This window comes from Lentinula edodes (genome assembly GCF_021015755.1).
Source record: "Lentinula edodes strain Le(Bin) 0899 ss11 chromosome Unknown C8R40scaffold_6, whole genome shotgun sequence".
Classification (NCBI taxonomy): Eukaryota; Fungi; Basidiomycota; class Agaricomycetes; order Agaricales; family Omphalotaceae; genus Lentinula; species Lentinula edodes.
The window spans coordinates 484889-505467 of NW_025764312.1; the positions used below are offsets into that span (position 1 = coordinate 484889).

Sequence of the window (20579 nt, forward strand, 5' to 3'; positions counted from 1 at the left end):
CGAGCACCTTCTGTATACTGTAGGGCAAGCTGGAAGCTTTGGGTAACAACGTCTGATTCCAAACAATCCAAACCATGAGAATGGAAGGAAATGACAACATCAATCAAGACTCCAGTAGGGTTGCTATGATAAAGTCCATGCTTAAATTCAACACTGCCACAGCATAAACAAGCTAACACAATGTCAACAGCTCCAATGAATGAAAAGTTATGATGGGGTCAGAGAAGTTGAAAACTCCAACAAGCTCCAACATTTTTGATGCACTAAACAAATATCACTACTATCACAAACTACCACTTCTAGATACAATTAACCAATTTATATACCTACATTGCCAGATACAGTCACAGTTTAACAGTTACAACAGTTATTGCTGTAATATTGTTCATTGACAGTACATTGATTGAGCAACATATGTGTAATTCACACTTGACATGTGGGTTTGGCATCTCAAAATGTTTACTGATTGTCTGAAGCAGTAAGAGGCTTGCCTCTGTACATCCTCAACAATTCCCTAAAAACCACACAAGAAAACAACAAACTAAGCATCACATAGATCTCAACAAGAGCTATTCATACACACTCACATCTGTAGGAATATGTATGGAATTGGTTTCCCAGACAACTATTGACTGATGAATGCTATGAAACATACACCAAAAAAGTTACTACTGACCACTTAGCTCAACTTGAATGGTCCTCATTATAACTCATATTAAATCTCATCTGAACATCTTTTCTTGTTTTGCATATCAGCAATACATCACATGTCTATCACATTGATTCTGTGAGGCCCCAGCACTGAAAGCCTGCTCTGGTGTTACCCAGACTAGGCCTAAGCAAATGTGGTAACCGCCTAGGCCGGATGAGGAGGTATGGGGCATTGTCAATACTACTGAAGGGCAAACTAACCACAAGTAGTTATGGAACTTGGGTACCCCCAATAAAGTGTCCCACACGTGTATAACCACCACTTTGATATGGAGGGGGAGGTGTAACCAATGCAAGTGGGGTTTTCTGGGGAGCTTACGAAGCAATAAAGCAGAACCGGGAATCTAATGGAAACTTCCAGAGGATGAAAGATTTACCATAGGAACCCCACCGTCTACAATATTCAGTACACCAGGTGGCAAACCTTAAATTGTGTGTTGTATGAGTATCACACACTGCAAGACTTTATTGATTCTCCTCACCTGCTCACCTGCTTGTTGACAAAGTTCAGCAATGATCATGGCTGCACCAGGATCCTCTTCTGAGGACTTCAAAATTAATGTGTTTCCGGTTACAGCTGCCATTGGTATGCTCCAAAGCGGAATCATAGTGCACATTAACACCATGGAAAAAAGCTACATATTCAGAGCAAAACAGATCATACGCCAGAAAATTAAAATGTGCAACACTAACACAAACACCAAGTGGTACTTTGTGAATGTATGTATCCATATTAAAATTTACTGGAATATATGCATGAAATTCAATTCGAGTGACAGAAGCTAGGAAGAGACCCATGGAAACTTCCAGAGGATGAAAGATGACTTGTAGAGCCTCAAAGGAGAACCATAGACAAAGCATTGAGAGAAACAAACCAGACATGGGAAACAGAGAGGTCAAATAGAATTGAGGTCAAACAGAGATTTAAAAAAATAGATAATAAGGAAATATATGCAGATGAAATGTGTCAGACCCTGTTGCCGGGTACTAGTACACTGTACTAACAGGAACCAGAATTTCCAGGTAAGATTTGACAATGACATCTTCAGCAACTCCAAGGAGGGTCCCCAACCTATACACTGTACATGAGGCTATCACAAAGATATGTCATGTAGCAGCTGGAGTGACTGTTTATATTTACTACGAACATCATAAAAATGATGCATAGAATATCAGAAACACAAACAAGTGATGAAGCGGAGTTGTGGAAATACAAGGGGAAAGTCCACAGAAGCAAGACATGACAGATTTTGATAGGTAAATTGGCTATAAGTACTTGAGCAATAGTGTTGAGAACGACATCCAATGATCCAGCAACAAATAACCTGTCCCAGTCCCACATTCAATAATGCATATACTTATCATAATGGTAAATTCAAATACACACAAAGATTAGCATTCAACAATTTGCCCAACACTTTGAATCTTACACATCCACAATATTCTGTAGTGCATTGTTCACATATTTCAAGGCAACAAGATGCCTCAATGTTCAAGTGTAATTCCTTCGCCTTTGTCCGTGCCATAATCGAACATGCTGAAGTGGCATATACAAGATCGGATTTATAGCTCTAAAATAAATGTTTATGGATATCCTTGATTTACTTTCCTCCAATTGTCACAAAATTGGCTAACTTCTTCAGATACACAATCTCTTTGACAATAGCATCAAGTACATACTGGGAGTTTTACTACCAATATGCAATAAACCTTATGCCACCATCGCAATCTGATTTAAAATTTTCTATTTTGACAGAAAAGCCAACAACAGGACATTTCCTTGAAAAATAGAAAGCTTCCAATGATATTGACTATACTGAAGATGATGTTTGCTGATCATTTCTATAGTCCAATCTCACAGTGTTTGCATCATTGCCGACTTGTCCTGAAGCTTGATGGCTTCAGGAGTGTAACATCATCAAAAGCCATATCTTCCACAAGGTCAACAACCTCCTGAAATCAATTCGGACCATTGTTAAATTTGTTCATTGAACAGCCTGAAGCTGCAGTTTGACCCTTTGTCATAGAAAGCAAACTGAGCATAATCAATGCATACAAGACTTCTGTTGAGAATTCAGAATGTATGAATAGTGTTAATGCATCAATATCAATGGTTCTTCACTCACTTATATCTGTCATGCCCTGACCAACCTACCATACCCCTACCCGATTCCAAAGAACCCCCCCCCCTCATTCTTCTAGCTCCCCACGGGACTGCCCCATTCACCCCAGGACCTCCCGGGCACCTCCTCCATAAGCTTCCCTGCCTCAACTCAGCCTCGACAATGCACCCCAGATTCTCATAATACATCATTCCATAAGACCCTTCCGCCGCAACAATCCCCATTTAGTCCTCATCTCGATCATTTACCTCACACATACCAGATTCCCCAATGCTCCCTTGTTCACTTCCCATACCTATTTAAGTAGTGCTGCAACATCTCCAAGTCGCAGCTTGGTATATCTTGAACACACACCCTTTTGCATAGGTCCTGTAACACTAATGAACTATTTTGTCATAAACATATACATATATATAAGCAATATACTCTTTCAATGTTCTCAAGTCCAACTTCATAATATCATTACTTGGATGATGACGACTAAATTCTCCACTATTCACTTGACTATCAAACTCCCAGATACCATTTTCATTCAACATTCTTCCGACAAAATGATTACATCCATAATATACTATTGCATTCAATTTATATTCAAGATTCACACTTCCATCACTGGATGGCACGGTAATTCGGAATGAAGGCTGCAAATATTGAACATCATGTAATTCAAACATCATTAATTGTGCTATTTCACCTGCACAATTGCGTGGTGAAAATGTATTTCCAGTGCAGAACAGCATCTGATACCTACTGTCTATAAAATCCTGCACATTCTCAATATTATCACAATACGAATATAGAGGTTCGGCAAGCTTGCTGATGAGATTATATGATGCCACTGAGCTATACCTCCAAACTTCTCTTTCATTTGCAGTATCCAAGAATGAAAATGGAACATCATTATTGTTTGATAAATGATACTGCAAAATGGTTGATATTGAAAGTAACACATTACCATATCTTTCACACTCTGAACCATATATTGAAAACAGCACATCTCGCCACCTATCTCGCATCTTACACCATATTGACTGCAATTTTTGCAAATGTATATCATTATGTAGCAATAACAATATGTCAAATGATTCTCTGCATTGTGATTGTGAAGTCCAATTACGCCGTCCTTCTATTGACATTGTGCAATAGCAGTTATACAGTACTACTAATGCAACATCAAATGCACAACTCCAATTGACAGGATCCCACTTTGGACCAATGGTGGCAAATCTTTGATGAGCTTGTAAATATGCTATTTCATTATCACGAAATTTGTAGTCGGAACCAGTTGAATTATTGTATTCATATGATGTTTTCCTTTTTTTTGAATGATTTATGGTGCTAGTATTCTCTTGACTCATGTCATGTTTCATATTATCAATGTGAAAATTATAATGTATCTTTGAAAAACTGCCCCTATTCTCAGATTCTGCATCAGGTATCTCTTGCAGTTCCCCTTTCATGAATCCCCACTTTAACTTAGTATTGTGTGCCATTACTTGAAACCTTTGAGTTTCAAACCATAATTCATATGGAATCCCAGGACTGTTAAGATTATCCAATGTCACCTTTTTGGTAATAAACAAACCTTTCCGGGATCTCACCCTAGAAGCAGCTACATATGCACCATATCCACCCAAGTGTAACAGACAAAGAACAAATGCAAGTGTATATCCTTGTGCAGACTGACCTGTAAGTGCAAAAGCAGGCTCAAATGGTACTTGAAACCTTGTAACAGATACCAATATCTGCTGATTTTCTTCACTGAATATGAATGCATTATACTGCCATCTACGAGGTTTGATCGGATATACACCTTTTGGTAATCCATCAAGCTGTACTTTACTATTTGGAAATTCAACCAATGCACCTATACAATAAGTGAAACCATTTACATCAGAACCAAGTTCAAGCTTTCTAATAAATCCCTTTGCACCATTTGTTATGCCAAGCTCAGTATTCAAATTCTTGTGCTTTAAAACAACTGGCATACCTATGTATAACTTCAAAACACCAGGAAGTCCTTCTCTCAACTTACCAGAAGATGTATCAATACCCAACAACTGCAATTGTTCAAATTTACTAGGATAATGTTTACACCCAATCATATTGATATCTGGATGCTTTTTATATTGAATTTCATCATATGCATGAACATGAATAAGTTGAGGAGAGCCTTCTTTCTCACATATAGCACTAGCTTTGAAATCATTCAGAGACTGCCTGATAGAATTCTTTGCAACAATGATAGATGCTTGATATTCTTCATTAGTTTCAAATGTAACTCCATTTGGATTGTTTGCAGTCTTTATTACTCGCGTGTTGAAAAGTTCAACATCTGCTTCTGTGCATTCTCTAATCCGAAGCCGTGAAACAGCTGCTGCATATTCTACATCCACCTCCATCCTCTTTTGTTCTGTCAATATTACAACTTCATTAATGGCCTTCCATGCAAACCTACCTAGACGACGTTTCATTTCATTCACAGTTTGTGGTCCAGATGATCGAATTGGAGTATATAATGCTGTACCAACAGGTGGATACTGAAATAAATCTCCAGCAAATATTATATTTATACCACCAAAATAATCATCTGGTTTTTCCTTAGCATATCGTAATGCTGCATCAATCTCTGCTAAAAGGATAGAATCCAACATAGACACCTCATCTATCAGTAACAAACATACATCTTTCCATTCTGCCCTTAATGTTGTCTTTCTGTTCACACTAGCAAAAACAGATATATGCTCATCATCTTGTCCTACCTTCCGCTTAGACTTTCCATTATTATGTTCATTAACTTGAATGTTCAAACCATTGTGAATTGTCATTCCATCAATAAGTGATGCTGCTGTACCAGTTGGTGCAAGTGACCGATAGCCATTTTGCATGCCATAATAATCCATAATCTTTTGCACTGCACGAACAACATGTGTCTTTCCTGTACCTCCCGGTCCAGTTAATAGCATTACTAATGCATCCCGGCTCATCCAATCTGGTAACTTCATAACTTCCCGATAAATTATAGTAGAAGCTATAACTTCAAAAGCCTGCTGCTGAGATTGATTCAATTCAAACTGTGTCATTATTTCCTTCTTCAACTCCAATGGAGTTAATGCTTTTTTTTGTTTTTTACTGTTTCCTGACATTGTGTTACACATATTGGGGTAATTCTCATATGTATCATGCATAACAATTGAAACCGCATTATAGCTATCAGATACTTGATTGTTGATGTCTGTGCGTTGCCGACGCATTGCAGAAAATTTTTCACCTAACTCCTTAGCTTCTTTGCACCACTCATCCATTTGTTTATCAGTCAAGGTGTCAATACAAATTGATGTATCTGATTGTAGTTCACTTAACATATTTCTTGGAGGAGAACTCAACCATTTTGAAAATAACAAATCAGTGCGCAGTAGCTTAATATATTCCAGCTGCACATTCTCTTTCTGCTGAACATTATTACTTCTAACTGGTAGAATATTATTGATACTCTCACCATCTTCAACATGGTCAACTTCTCTACTATCATCAGTATGCATTTTTGATGCAACATTTGCTTGTTTCCGCAAACGCTCTGCATCTCGCTGGTCTGTACATTCATGTATTTCTTCCCAGTTCATCATCACTCTTTTATGGTTTGTACCAAATTGCATCATTGAAAAAGTGTCTTCTATTGAATACTGAGTATCTATCAATGGCATCGATACTGAAAATGGTTTAAAATGGGCAACAACAAACAACATATAATCATCTGATGTTGCCCGAGGTGCACCCATTCCAATCATGACAGGTACTAACTCCTTCCCAACATCACCCTGCTCAATATAAGTCCGTCTTATAAGCTCATGTGAAGCATGCAAAGGATGTTGCATCAATAATGAATATCTCCTCAATACACCAACCCGTGTATCTGATGTATACACAGTACGGGTATTAGATTTTGGTTGAATAAACACATATTTTATGAAATCATAGAAACACATATCACTCAAACCAGGGCCTCGATACCAGTAATCAATAACCTGATTATTCTGTGTAAATTTTCCACTCCTATCAACTGTAAACTGCAATGGTATATCATCATTAATTCCACTTTCTGTCTCATTACTATGATAATAGTTACTCCGGACAAAATACATTAAGTTAGCTGATGGCATTGGTACTGTGCAATGAGAAGACATACTATCATCTAATCCACGAAGATATCGAACACATTGTTGAGCATGAATCTGTTGCTTTTGCCCAAAATGAGTTAAACACCGATGTAACAATCTTTTTGTGTTTGAGATCGGACTACCATCCAAATCCTCTGGTGTTAGAGATGCAACTGCGTTTGACAATAATGACAATAATTGATCTGTGTTAATAGGCATTTTTGTTATATAATCAGATATATAGAACATTGCTGCTTTAGCTGCTTTACCAGATAGAATACATTTAATATCATGATTATGCCGTCCATATACTAGCAAAACAGGATTATGACCATTGACATCACATTCCTTACGAGCAAGAATAACTGAATTAGTTTCTGCATCAAAATATGAACTTTCAACAATATCATGTGGGAACCCAAACCGGCATTGACTATTAGATATTCTACCTTTGAAACAAACAGGGCGACATCTATGCCTCTGAACTTTTTCACCCAGTTTCTTATGTTCCTCATCAAACAATTGCTGCCATTGTGCTACTGCATCTTCACTTTGATTATCAGGTACTTCAGGAGCCATCTCAGTTCTAGGTTCATATTTATCAACTATATCATAATCAACACTAGGTAAATGATGATGTATAATATCTTCAAAAAATGAAAAAAACTGTTTACAATATTCAGATGAATTGTGCATCCTCTCATGAACCTCACTTGGATTCAGACCTCCTCGCAAAAATATCAAAAAATGTCCATGATAACACCCCCGATCTGTTAATTCAGCACACCCAAAAAAAGCACGCAGATGTCCAAATATACCACCATTTTGCACTGATTTTCCCTTTTCAAAATCCCAACCAAACAAACTACCAAAAATTGTACGGTACATAAATTCAAAAAAATCAGCACCAGCCACAGGATCGCATGCAAGACGGTATGCCCGCTCAGAACGTGGTTGTACAATGAAAGGCATATCTGCTGACAAATCCACATTTTGATCTCCATATATTACTTGGAATACAGGGCTATGAACTGCAGAAGGATTGAGTGTAACAAATAAATGTGGTAATCCAAAATAGGCATAATAGCTCCGAATGTTCTGGCGTATTTTACTTTTAGCTGCTTGAGACCCTGGTATTTTTGCAGATATAAAATTCACCTCCTTCAATAGCCGAAATGCATTTCGCTCATCCTCAGTGAAATGGCTAACATCTTTTTCATGCTTTAAATGATTTGCCAAACTAGATAGAACATATGGAGTAACTGATAATAAGGCAGTACTAATCTGCTCAAACTTTTGTGATGCTACTGATATTGATGTATGTAGATGTGCCTTTCTTCGTTGTATCAAATTAAGAATCACAAAAGAAAAAAAATGATGATATCGGAACACCCTTGATGAATCATCTAACAAATGTTCTGCATGAGCTTCAATTGAGACTTTAGGACACTGTCTACTATCCTCAAACCCACCTATACCTAAAGGATATAATGTTGGAAACATTCCTGGAAACAAATCAGCATTATTATATTCAACAATAGCATCTTTATTATATCTCAAAATAAAGTCACCATGATTATCTGCACTTTGTACTAATCTCTCCGCAATATTATGTATTGCAGCTGCAGCCATATATCTTGCTGGAACATCTACAGATTCAGGATCGTATACAGATGACTTTTCAAGAAGAACTTCATCAGAAGACTCCTGTTCAACTATTGCACCAGGATGTTCGTCAAAACCCTCTGTCTCTTTTCTAAAAACAGTCTCAACATCTGTTTTATGATCATACACTATCCGCTCTTCCAGTCCCGGAAGTAAACCATATTCAGGAAACAATGCAAGATGTTCTGCATTAGGAGGAGGTAAACCCATATACAATTGATTATGATGACATAACATATTTAATAGTCTTCTTATCACCTCCCGCCTAACAAAAAATGGCTTTAACTTTTGAAGATCTTTCTCAGTCAGTTTTCTAGGACCCACAAAGATTATGCTAATCAAATCATTTAGATCTGTAGGTGTCCAAGGTAGTATCTTCACTGCAGAACATATATCAAGTGGATGAGCACAAGCATTTCCATGCATTTGCAATGGATCACTAGACTTATTAGAACCATAAATACGTGTTACATGTGCTGTTGTCTTATACAGACTACAAGCCATCTCTTCCACCCATGTAACATTTTTCAATTCATCAGGCAACTCTCCCCGATAAAGATGATTATTTAATGCCAATCGTGGCATCACGTTGCGATACAAATAACCCTTGCAATCCTGACATAAATACATTTCAAATTTACCAAAATCTTTGTCAACAGCTCGAATGCCTTTAGGATCTAACAATAGTCCATCCAGTTGATGACATATATATGTAAAACGTGTCTTGGGTGTATGCTTCAGTATAAATGCATCTGTTACCTTCAAATACAACAAATTTGGCCAATCTTTCTCAGGAATGAAACTTCCTTTTCTATGCCTATCTTCACATCCACAACATGCACAAATCGAAGGTTTGACATACTGTACCATCTTGCGATACTTTCTCATACAAGACAAAATGACTTCTCTTGGCACTTGCTGTGGCCAATTATCTGATGCTGGAAGAATTAACTCTTCATCTTTCATTGCACGTATAATGCGACCTTGACGCCTATGCTCACGTAATATTTCACTTTGAGAAGTATCACTAATTCCATTGTTACATTTACTTATTTCTTTCACAATGTTATAAGGATAACCTAATGAGATCATGATATCAAATATCAAATTATATTGCTGAACATGACCAACTTCTTCTCTACATCTAAATAGATATGTATCAATCAAATTCACATTAGTCATTGAATATAGATATTGAAAATCTTTTTGAAAACACCTTGCAAATAACAAACACAATTTCTTAGAAGTCAACTCATATGAACCACAGAGTGTTTTAGCAGAATAACAGACTTCATTTTTTCGTTTTCTGTCTGTAACACTAAAACTGATCCTTAGCAAAGAAATACAACTCATACACAACCTTTCAAACATTATTTCAATTTTAGGAAGAAAATCCTTTTGCTTCAGAAAATCACAAAGATGATCATTTACCTTGTGACTATGAAATTGAGACTGCAACACATTGACAACTTTTTCCCCAAACTCAACTAAACATAATTCATGAACTTCAATATATGACTTGTCAGTGCTGAAATGTTTCCTACAAAATATCATCAATCTGCTATGCAATGAATTGACTAAGTCATTCTTCTTCTTATATTGCCTTTCCTGAATTAGATCCTTTCTCGGAAGTCTACACAAAAAAGGGAGCATAGTTTGCACATAATTTGGATCAATCCAAGGGGGAGGCATAGATATCATAGTGACACACATTGCATGAAGATCATCTGCCATTTCAAAGAACAAACAAAAGCAATTGCAGTATGCAAGGATAAACACAGCAAAATGCAACAATCTGCACCTTTGCTTTCGTTTCTTTGCCTCCAATACTCTTATATATCATCAAAATGACTCAATATCATTCAAACAGCACATTCTATGCATACACAGATATTGATAGATAGATAAACTCAACAGCGGATATTCAACAGTACTCAATCTGAGTACAACAACATCCAATATGACTACCAACATAAAGCTATCAAATGACTCAAACTATTTCATCAATGACTACCTTCTTTGAGTCATGATGCATACACAAGTATTGATATATAAGCTCAACATTAACTTGACTCTCAACACATAACCATACAATGAGTCAAAATGGTCCACCATTTACTCCCTTCTTTGAGTCAACACAGCTTTACTACAATGCAATTCATTTCACACATTTGACTCAATAGATGTGAAATTTGACAATTTTTGACAGACTCTTACCTAACCATTTGAGTCATTTACATACCAATACATTTCCAAATAGATATATAGATGGATTGACCAAGCGAAGATTAAGTTAAGAACATTCATCTCCTGACATCAACATTGTCAAAGGAACATCTTCTTTATACTTCCTCCAAATGTTTGCAAAATCTATTATACTAATTATTCATACAACTTCTAATCCTCTATAGCTCAGATTGGTCTAGTTATGAACCCTCAAATTCCAATTGAAATTTGGATTGAGATTTTATCACATACCAACTACTCTGCACTTGCTGCATTCAGTTCCACATGCAGCCTATTCAATTCCATTACACAACCATTACTGTACAACACTATTCACTTCTCATCAGCAGAATATTTCATGCATGTGGTTGAGAAAAACTGGCAAAACCGCTCCACTAAACTACTTCAGTTGACATCTAGCATTCACATTTGGAACCCATCTTATTTCCGTCTCAATCGTCATATCTCCTTTCATGATGGATCTCCTTGGTTCTTCATTGGAAATTTAGCAAACATATTACCACATCTGAAATCTTTTCATTTTGGCAACATCATACTTCCATCAAACTTGCCTCTATTTTTAAACAGTTTCACTGCACTTGAACAAGTTGTGATACACAAATGCTGTCTACAACGATACACTGACTTTTGCACTTCTCAACTGCGTTTGAAGTCTCTCACTCTAGAAGAAAACTGTTGGCATGCACCTTTATCTGATGATGTTGTCATTGCTTCTACATGCCACAACCTAAACAACCTCACAATGACATTTGATTCTGATACTGCAATCAGGCTGCAACAACACAAGCTGTGCTTGCCACATTCACTTACTACAATTACAATCACCTGCTACAACAAAATGTGGTACAATGATAATTTTGATTTATCATTCACAATACCCTCATTTTTTCAACATATCATTAAGTTACCTAACTTGACTTATTTTGAACTCAAGGGTTTTTTTCCCCACTGGAAACCTTTCTATAATAATTCATTTGACATTGGATTCAATCCAAATTTACACACATTTATTGGTCCTTTGGCACTGCTGAAACCTGCTTCGATATTCAAATGCCTTTCTCATGTACTTCTTACTGATGATGCTATTTTTGAAAATACTATCCTACCATATTCTCCACACCTTTGCAATGTTACCAATTTTACCATATACCTCTCTCAGTTTTCAACCACATCTCTGCTTACATTAGCTACAATACTTCCATCTATAACCGATTTACATATATATATTGCACACACCAACATGGTAAGTTTCATCATGACATATCCATTGAATACATACTCACAAATGCAAATCATAGTTTCCTGTTATATCTCAGATTGAACATCACATTGGACATTTCCGCTTGTTACAGCATCTACAACTACCAAACCTGACTACAGATATGGAACAAATCTCAACTTCATTGCTCAATCAATGGAAAATGAAAATAAACACACTATGTTTCATTCGCATTGGTAACAATACATGGTTTATCAACCGTTCCAACTTCTGGAATGCAGGCCAAAAGATGAAAATTGTTGAGGAGGATCAGATATTCTTCCGGAAACCTGAGTTGTGGGATTTTGAAACTGTTGTATGGTAAATAAATCTACATGGTATCAAATAATCATATCATAAATTTAATTTCTCATAAACTGATTCCAATGTACATATAATCTATACCTCTCACCCTCATGACTTATTTAAGGCAACCAATATTGTCCATTTCATTGTCTCTGTCATGTCATGACACCTAACTAGTCACCTCCAACCTCCTTCATCATTACTACTTCCTCACATTATAGTCCCTCCTGTTGGTCCCCTAACTTTTCAAATGTCCTCCGCACTCAGCCAGACCAGATCCCTGACTTTGAGCTTTTTGCTTTCCACACTTATATCCCTCCTTCTGTTGTTTGTTCCCTGCATGTAAAGCAGCTTCAGCATGTTGTCGAGCTTCTCAAACAATCCGTATATCATCATTCATACCAATACCACTACATTGACTAACAGCAATATTGAATAATGACAGGTAACCATAGCTCAACTTGAAGGGGGACATGCCTAGGACAGTCTGGGTCTGCGAGTTAATTACAAACTCTTGTCAGTGTCCCACATACAGACCCATGTATTTCTGTACTTTCTGATTTACACTTTTACTCTGTCTATTAAACTGAGGTTGGTATCCACATGTGAGATTGTGTTTAATTCCTACTTTGGCAAAAAGGGATTACATGAGTTTAGCTGCAAACCAAGGCCCATGATTGGATTAGAAATGAAGATGAAGACTATGTAGTAGATATCACCCACACCATTCGCAGTGATGGAACTCATGCATGGAATAGCTTGAATTTGTTTTCAGTGCAGCTCTGTCGTGTACTATAGTGTAGTTCCTCTGTTTAATTATCAACTTAGATCACCCTTACTTATCTCTTTGTCCCCTAAATCTTCAGGCTTGTTGATGAAGTACTCCCCACCCTAACCTCAGGACTTATAAGTTGTTTGGTCTACTCAGCATCATTGCCATTACCCACTTCGCTGCTTCTCATACCTTTCTTCTACTCCCAATCTCCAGAAACTAGCGACACAACAGGAGTGTTGTCAATAACTTCACCACTGTCCCACCCGACCCTCTGCTTGTCATGACAAGGCAGGAAACAGAAGGCATGAAGCCCGAGTATATTGAACAGCGACAGTGGCAGAGCAAGAAGACACAGAAACAAGTACAAAGCACAGATGAAAGAAATGGTAATCTCAAACAATAGTGAGATACTGTCAGAGGCCAATCACACCAGTAATCAAAAGAAAATCTAGTTGTCCAATGAGCAAGAGGTCGAGATGGGGAACTAGGATTTGTCTACTGTGCTTTATATACTACTCTTGTCTAATGAGTAATTGATTGTAAATAATGATGCAATATAGAACAAGAGTGAGGAATCAATATATACAAGTAATAGTGAGTCAATAATGGTGCATCATGAGACTTCATGACATTACCCCCTTCCTTAGAATCAACGTCCCAGTGACCAAGAATCATTGAACATGTTGTAGGCAGGTCGGGATTGGCCAATCCTTTACTGCAGCGACCTTGACAGGGTCCATATGAACTTCTCCTTTAGTGATGATCAAGCCTAATTGCTCAATAGAGCTTTGTTCAAACTTCCATTTCTCTGGACGGAGATAGAGGTCATTCTTACTGCATATGCCCGGATTTCCAGAACAATAGCTAAAGCAACTCAAAACGATAATAAACTCGGAATGTATGACATATATCTGATGCAACCAAGGACCCAGTCTGAAGTATGGAAGTGGGTCATGAGCAGATGTTTTCTTCAGAGTTTGCTTGAGTTTTTGGAGACATAAAAAATAATTGGTCCATATAATGTTAATGAATTGACTTTAATTAAACTATTAACATCATATATACCAACAAGCTGTACAACATCATTTCAACTTTAAATATGCCATTATAGCCGCATCCTAATATACACATACATGACAGTCATCTCCATCATTATTTTGCTACAGATTTACAGAACCAAACTAAACACATAGAAATTCCATATTTATCTTTACCATGTAACTTACATTTCTGGCATTAACAACTCTGGAGATATACTACCAATGTTAAATTGCACATATATTACTCTATCACTCTTTTTTAATGCACATTTCACCGCTTCCTTATGAGCAAACAGATATTCATCACTTACACCTCCAAGCCACATTACTACTCTTTCCAAACAACATGAACCTTGGAAAATAACTTCATACATAGTTGTCAACTTCTGCAATATTTCCTAACATTCTCTTATCTCCCTGCAACATAACACCACAACTAAACTCACCTCTGGTTCATTCTGTAATCGTACCAATACACATCCAAAATAAGTCAACAATGTGCATGTATCCACAAATTTCTGAATGATAGCCAATGGATACTCTTGTCGAATGTTTAGTATCAACTTCTTAAGCGGATGTGAATTTCCCAAAACATCCAGCAATTTGTCAATGTATATATCCTGATCATCAATAATTTCTATACCAATCATTGATATGCAGCGCATATGTGATCCACACAAGATACTGGAACTTGAAGCTGAACCAGTAAATGTTGACAGATTATGAAGAATATTTGAAGACTGTAAATCTGTACTTTCTGAAGAATGATACTCTGCAACACGATAAGTGAAGCATTCCACTGTTTCATGTCTCTGAAGGAAATTTCCTATCTTGAGACATCCTTTTTGACTATGATAACTAAAGTACTGAAGTGCAGGGAAATGGAAGGCAGGATTATCAAAGACCACTTGTAGGTTGGACTTTGGATGAACAGAGATGCGCAAAAGTGAAAGACATGGACTGTTGGTTGCCAATTTCAATAATGCATTCTGAATTGGTGCATCTTCATCTAAAACAATGATTATGCATGCCCTATATTATTCAATACAACAATCTCACCAGGGTATGAATGACAAAAACTGAGATCAATTTCAAGTGACTTCAAACCTCCCTCTGTCAACTTCTTCTACACACAATCAACATTCATTCAATCCCCAACATTGAACACTCACTAAACAAACACCATACATTCTGATATTGGGAAAAGGACATTGAACAATTAGATTGTCAATGTTCTTTACTGCCTTAGGCAAACGATGTCGAAATATATCATTGATAGAGAAAAATGATGACACAATCCGGAGCACCCGCAATGATTTTCTGGGTGAATGCACTGCTATTTTCTCCAATGCACAAGGAAGATACTTTATAATGAAGCCTTTTGTAACACTTCTATTTCTTGGCATAAAGTCTGTCTCAGAAACAGTGAGTGACCTAACAAAATATGCTGGATGATGCTGAGACCAAAACATCCCCCGAGCATATGTTACTCCAATGGAAACCAATGAAGAACTTGGAACTGATTTGTACAATTGGCTATAGACCAACATCCGGATCCTTTTGGAAACCAAAGCTATAACTGGAAGATATTGCCTTCGGAGAAATCCCAATATTCCCAAAACCAGCTCTGATAATAAAAATACTTGATGAGCAGATATTGCCGGTAAATCTATGACTAAAGACATTATCGCAGATGCAATTGTATAATAATTCGCGCTCTGAACCTATATATACCACCCCCTTCACTAACACTGCATTGACTCGAAATATCTAATATCAGTAAGTATGTGACCAAGAATGACTTGCAACAAAGCTATAAATATAACTCAACATATAACACTGTTTACTTCATATGACTTGAATACAGCAGTGACAGTTACACAGCCCATACTTCGTTACATACTTTATGACACCAAAACTTCACTAATGACTCATAAATCTGATAAGTAAACCTGTGTTTCTACTACTTTACATCTCAATCTAGACCCCGATTTCATATACCCCAAAGAGGTAATTTCCTGTCAGATTACCGCTACCTACAAAGACCTCCTGTGAACTAAAATATATTCTTGAAAACTCATACATAATATGACTCTTAATACTGCTTAACAGCTACATTTAATTTCAAACTAATTCAGGCTGGCCAAATGAATCAAGTCATGCCTAGTCATGCCAATGCATTTCACCCCGAAAAAAAAACACCCTTGATATAACTAAAGCTGTGCTTCTACAGCTTTGCATTCCGATCTACAGACCCGATTTTAATACATCCAAAAAAGGAAATTTCCTGCCAGATTACCGATCGCTACCTACAAGGACCTCCTCTTTCAGAGTCGGTGACTTTGAGCGTGGAAAAACGTGATGACTTTCCTTTTTAAGCGGTGCAATCTGCCTTTTATGGGCTGTGACTGATTGTTCCTGGAAAATCCACGTGATCTCGTATAATGTGAGCCCGTGTGACCTGACCTTCTGAACTCTTGTCCGCATCCTTTGGCATCCTTTGCGTTGGCGCCCAAAGGGCGCCCTTTACCCAAGGGGCGCCCTTTACCCAAGATTGTCAGTGATGCTGACCCATAAGTCTCACCCAACATGTATTAGTACAGCTGAAGAATTTCAATGAGGACTCGTACATGCCACGCGCGAAGCGCGATGGCCCACTTCCGCACGTACTGTAATCTTAAACGTTGCTCACTTTGCTCAGAACCACAATGACCTAAATCGTAATAGTGATGCTAGAATGACGGTGACTTACCCATCCGGATAGCCCATGACAACATGAAGGAGCTTGAAGGAGTATAAAGGTTTCGCTCAACTCGCAGAGATGGACACGCAAAGCCCTTCAATTCAAACCTATTGATACTTCCACGACCATGTGGAAAACTCTGGATGTGGGTGCATTTTTGAGTTGCGACTCATTTCTCAGATTCAGGAGGGAGACATCTTCACGGACAGAAGCAACCGAACCTATGAGGCCAGTCAGGCCTCTGGTTTGACGGAGACTCATCAAGATCCAGGTGAGGCGGCATCGTTTAAGCATAGATCCTATTTTACAATTCCTTATTTCGTTGTCGTTCTTGCACGGTATAGACTCCTCAAGGACGCACATTGATTCTAACGACAATGCAACTGTGAACCAAGATTCTGACTACTCAGGTGAGGACAATTGATGTATGAAACTCAGACTCAGACCACTGGATTATGCTTTAGGGCAATCAAGATCTGGAAATAGGCAAGCTCTAAATCTGCAGAAGAACGACAACAGTAAAATCTATTTTCCAGGTCCTACTCAACTCAAGTATTGATTATATTATAGACAATATTAACTCAAATGCACAAACACAAGGGAGCTCGTAAAATGACCAATATCGTCATCGAAACAAGGCAGTAAATTAGTTAGATCGTTTGGCACAAGAGCACGCAATGACGATTTCGATTAAGGAGTCGAACGAACATTCTATTGCTCGGGTTTTGTAGAATGTACACATATCACATCTGTTTCGCGTTCACCATGGAGTTCCGGGCGGGAACACCATCGGGCCGTGAACTTCCTTTCGTTTCTCAACTCCGCAGAGCATTTCCACTAACTTCAAAGCGAAAGGGAATGCAGTCCCTATTTGGCAAAGTCAGATTGTGTCAAGTTCCAAAACTATATCATCCTCACCGGGTCCCCGACTACAGCGTGACAAAAAAGTGAGAAATAAGGAATGAAAGAGCTCTTAAGCAATCATACGGACCTGGTAATCAGATTGTCGGAGACAACAACAGGTACTTCAGTATATATGAAATCTATAGCACAAGGTCGCGATAAGTAACGATAAACGCATTATCAAACTTAGAGGAGACAGACCTGATTCTAGTTGAGCTTTGACACTTGGATGAGAGGTCAACGCTTGTTTAGGTAGGCCAGCCGTAAGTGCAGCCATGCTTCCTATTTCCGCGTAGTTGCATTTGAAATGTTTGATTGATGGATTCCGAGAAAACCCACCTGCGCAAATCATGCCAACTAGCTTCTCCTTTGATAGGTATTCCCTGATCAAGGCTTGTACAGCAGGATTCTTTGAGATGGTCTCTGCACCTTTCGCACCACCAGGAATAACAAGAACGTCGAATTTATCCTTCAAATATCGAGTCAGAAGTTCATGCGAATGACGTTCGAGTACGAACAGGACCCGAAACATTCGGCTCAAAGTACACATCGGGAATGATTCTAATCCCTCTCGATCCTTTTGCTGCAACAGGACTGACGAATTCGTCGTCGTGTACAAAGGCGGACTGACACGTTACACCCGCGCGCACTAGGGTATCGTACGTGATCGTACTGCAGATATAGGTAGATATGATTTATCGAGAAAGAGAATTCAGGGCTGGATGAATGCTTACAATTCCATCTCCTCGGTTCCATCTGCGATGAGTATGAGTGCTGATGGCATATTGTAAACAAAGAGGTGACGTCTGGAGTTTACGCGCCGTGGATAATTAGACGCCCTAATCGTAATGCTCCAGACTTTCAGACCCCCACTCTATCAACGTTTAGCAAGTTCGACCCGTCGCCCGCCTCCATCGTATAATAGCGGAACTCAATACTACTCCTCTCATACTCAAAGTCAACAGATAGAACCAGTGGCCTTAAGTTTCCTCGAACAGATACCAGAAAATGGGAATAACACTGAAGGCGCGTTGGTCATTTTACATGGGCTTTTGTGAGTCAATTGTTCTAATGCATCTATCTTGCCTCATACTATCATTCTTTCAGTGGCTCGAAGCGCAATTGGTCTTCACTTTCCAAAGCGTTCAGTCGGGACTTGGGAATCCCGGTTTATGCATTGGTATGACCTTATGGTGTTCGAATGCTTGTCTTCCCACCACAGTCATACCTCCCACAGGACCTTCGCAATCACGGTTCCTCCCCGCACGCATTACCCATGACATACACTTCAATGGCTACGGATGTGATGCATTTCATTGAAAAGAAGAGCCTGAGCAAAATATCTTTACTCGGGCATTCAATGTGAGCCAACTAACGGATTTCATCCTGCTTGTTTCCGTAAACTAACCACACACTAGGGGTGGAAAAGTTGCCATGGCGCTTGCACTCAACCCCTCACTTCCACCCACTGTCTTGCAAAATCTGATAGTAGCGGATATCGCGCCGGTTCGTGCTCACCTTTCACCGGAATTCATTTGGTACATTAGTGCCATGAAGAAGATAGAAAGTATGAAGCTGCGAACGAGGAAGGAGGCACGGCAAGTCTTGACCGAGTATGAGAAGGTTCGTTCGGCCCCGCGCGCGTTGGACTCTTTTAAGAGGGATACTAAATGTATTCTGCAGGACCCAAATGTTGTTTTATTTCTTCTGACCAACATCCTAATGCCTCACTCAGAACTAAACCGAGGAGAATACATCCGATTCCGCATCCCATTGAGAACTATGGACGACGCGATACCCGAACTCGGGTCATTCCCTTACGCGCCAGGTGAAACCGAATGGGAAGGAAGGACCCTGTTCATAAAGGGCAAGAAAAGCGCGTGAGTGACTTGAGATTGTATCGTCACGGTCTATTGTGCTTGAACCACTTCGTATCGTTCGCAGGTTCATCAATCATCATTATCACCAAACGATGGAAGACTTTTTCCCAAGAATGACGATGGAGATGCTCGATGCTGGTCATTGGGGTACGTATTATTCCTTTAGATCTCGAATATTGATTCTATCTCTAACCTTGGATACAGTTCACGGCGAACGGTAAGTTGTCCTCTCAGCGATGACTTTATGTCAACTTAGCAGTCCCCTCATACAGGCCCCACGAATTCAAGCAGCTTGTGGAAACCTTCATAAATAGTCAATAATTTTGCTTTGCCTGATAGAATACAAAATTTAGATGCTTGGTGTTCAGACTAGGTCCAAAGACATGTAAATAAATTCTGTAATTCCGCATATCGTGTGGGTACAGGCCTTTCAGGTTTTTCCGGTGTTCTGCATCATTGAAGGACAATTGAAGAGGTTAGCTATTCCGTCAGTTGCGGACTGCGAATAGCGGTGGACGTCGCTTTCTTATATTTATATGCTTCTCTCTGCTTGACATTCTGCAATCCGATCAGACTAAAAAGATCCAGCTTCTTAGAATCTTATCTCCCTTAGCTGTGTAGCATATAGGAGGGCATACAAATTTCCGATTTTGTTATCGGGAAATAGACGCTCATTTGAGCGCGTCGCTTCTTTGTTTCATTCACGATCATGTCATTGACTTCCTCCTAATTCTGCTCATTGCTGTTCAAGTTTTCATCTTAACTCCGACC

General features: G+C 38.6%; 6 protein-coding genes across 6 annotated transcripts; 1 reads left to right on the plus strand and 5 right to left on the minus strand.

Moving 5' to 3' along the window:
• Positions 1-1199: 1199 nt before the first annotated feature.
• Positions 1200-1461, minus strand: C8R40DRAFT_1006370 (uncharacterized protein; the record flags this gene model as incomplete). The annotated part of the gene is made up of 2 exons (XM_046222810.1): positions 1200-1346; positions 1399-1461. Coding segments are annotated over 2 exons (210 nt in total), but the record flags the coding sequence as incomplete, so codon positions are not given.
• A 1982-nt stretch (positions 1462-3443) lies between these two features.
• C8R40DRAFT_1066992 (uncharacterized protein) lies at positions 3444-4939 on the minus strand (the record flags this gene model as incomplete). The annotated part of the gene is made up of 7 exons (XM_046225849.1): positions 3444-3475; positions 3586-3754; positions 3790-3865; positions 4420-4436; positions 4522-4701; positions 4727-4824; positions 4870-4939. The coding sequence occupies 7 exons, from the start codon at positions 4937-4939 to the stop codon at positions 3444-3446; spliced, it is 642 nt and encodes a 213-aa protein (XP_046089651.1).
• Positions 4940-7174: 2235 nt separating this feature from the next.
• On the minus strand, positions 7175-7570 carry C8R40DRAFT_1038042 (uncharacterized protein; the record flags this gene model as incomplete). The annotated part of the gene is made up of 1 exon (XM_046223723.1): positions 7175-7570. A coding segment is annotated over one exon (396 nt), but the record flags the coding sequence as incomplete, so codon positions are not given.
• A 1200-nt stretch (positions 7571-8770) lies between these two features.
• Positions 8771-9286, minus strand: C8R40DRAFT_1037621 (uncharacterized protein; the record flags this gene model as incomplete). The annotated part of the gene is made up of 1 exon (XM_046223684.1): positions 8771-9286. A coding segment is annotated over one exon (516 nt), but the record flags the coding sequence as incomplete, so codon positions are not given.
• An 8499-nt stretch (positions 9287-17785) lies between these two features.
• C8R40DRAFT_1167293 (DJ-1) lies at positions 17786-18712 on the minus strand (the record flags this gene model as incomplete). Its single annotated transcript, XM_046230989.1, has 7 exons — positions 17786-17892; positions 17944-17954; positions 18017-18068; positions 18130-18210; positions 18268-18397; positions 18447-18600; positions 18663-18712. 7 exons carry the CDS (start codon positions 18710-18712, stop codon positions 17786-17788), a joined length of 585 nt encoding a protein of 194 aa, XP_046089654.1.
• A 57-nt stretch (positions 18713-18769) lies between these two features.
• On the plus strand, positions 18770-20489 carry C8R40DRAFT_1090068 (alpha/beta-hydrolase). Its single transcript, XM_046227462.1, has 8 exons — positions 18770-18982; positions 19036-19108; positions 19166-19290; positions 19347-19551; positions 19612-19808; positions 19873-19955; positions 20013-20025; positions 20081-20489. Exons 1-8 carry the CDS (start codon positions 18777-18779, stop codon positions 20127-20129), a joined length of 951 nt encoding a protein of 316 aa, XP_046089655.1. The 5' UTR covers positions 18770-18776; the 3' UTR covers positions 20130-20489.
• The last annotated feature ends 90 nt before the right edge of the window (positions 20490-20579 follow it).

Bases quoted from the DNA above. Each gene is read 5' to 3' on its own strand.
- C8R40DRAFT_1090068 (XM_046227462.1), top strand. From the start codon at position 18,777: ATGCTCCAGACTTTCAGACCCCCACTCTATCAACGTTTAGCAAGTTCG. The intron at 19,291-19,346 runs GTGAGCCAACTA...ACCACACACTAG, and splicing joins TCTTTACTCGGGCATTCAAT to GGGTGGAAAAGTTGCCATGG. The intron at 19,552-19,611 runs GTTCGTTCGGCC...TGTATTCTGCAG, and splicing joins TCTTGACCGAGTATGAGAAG to GACCCAAATGTTGTTTTATT.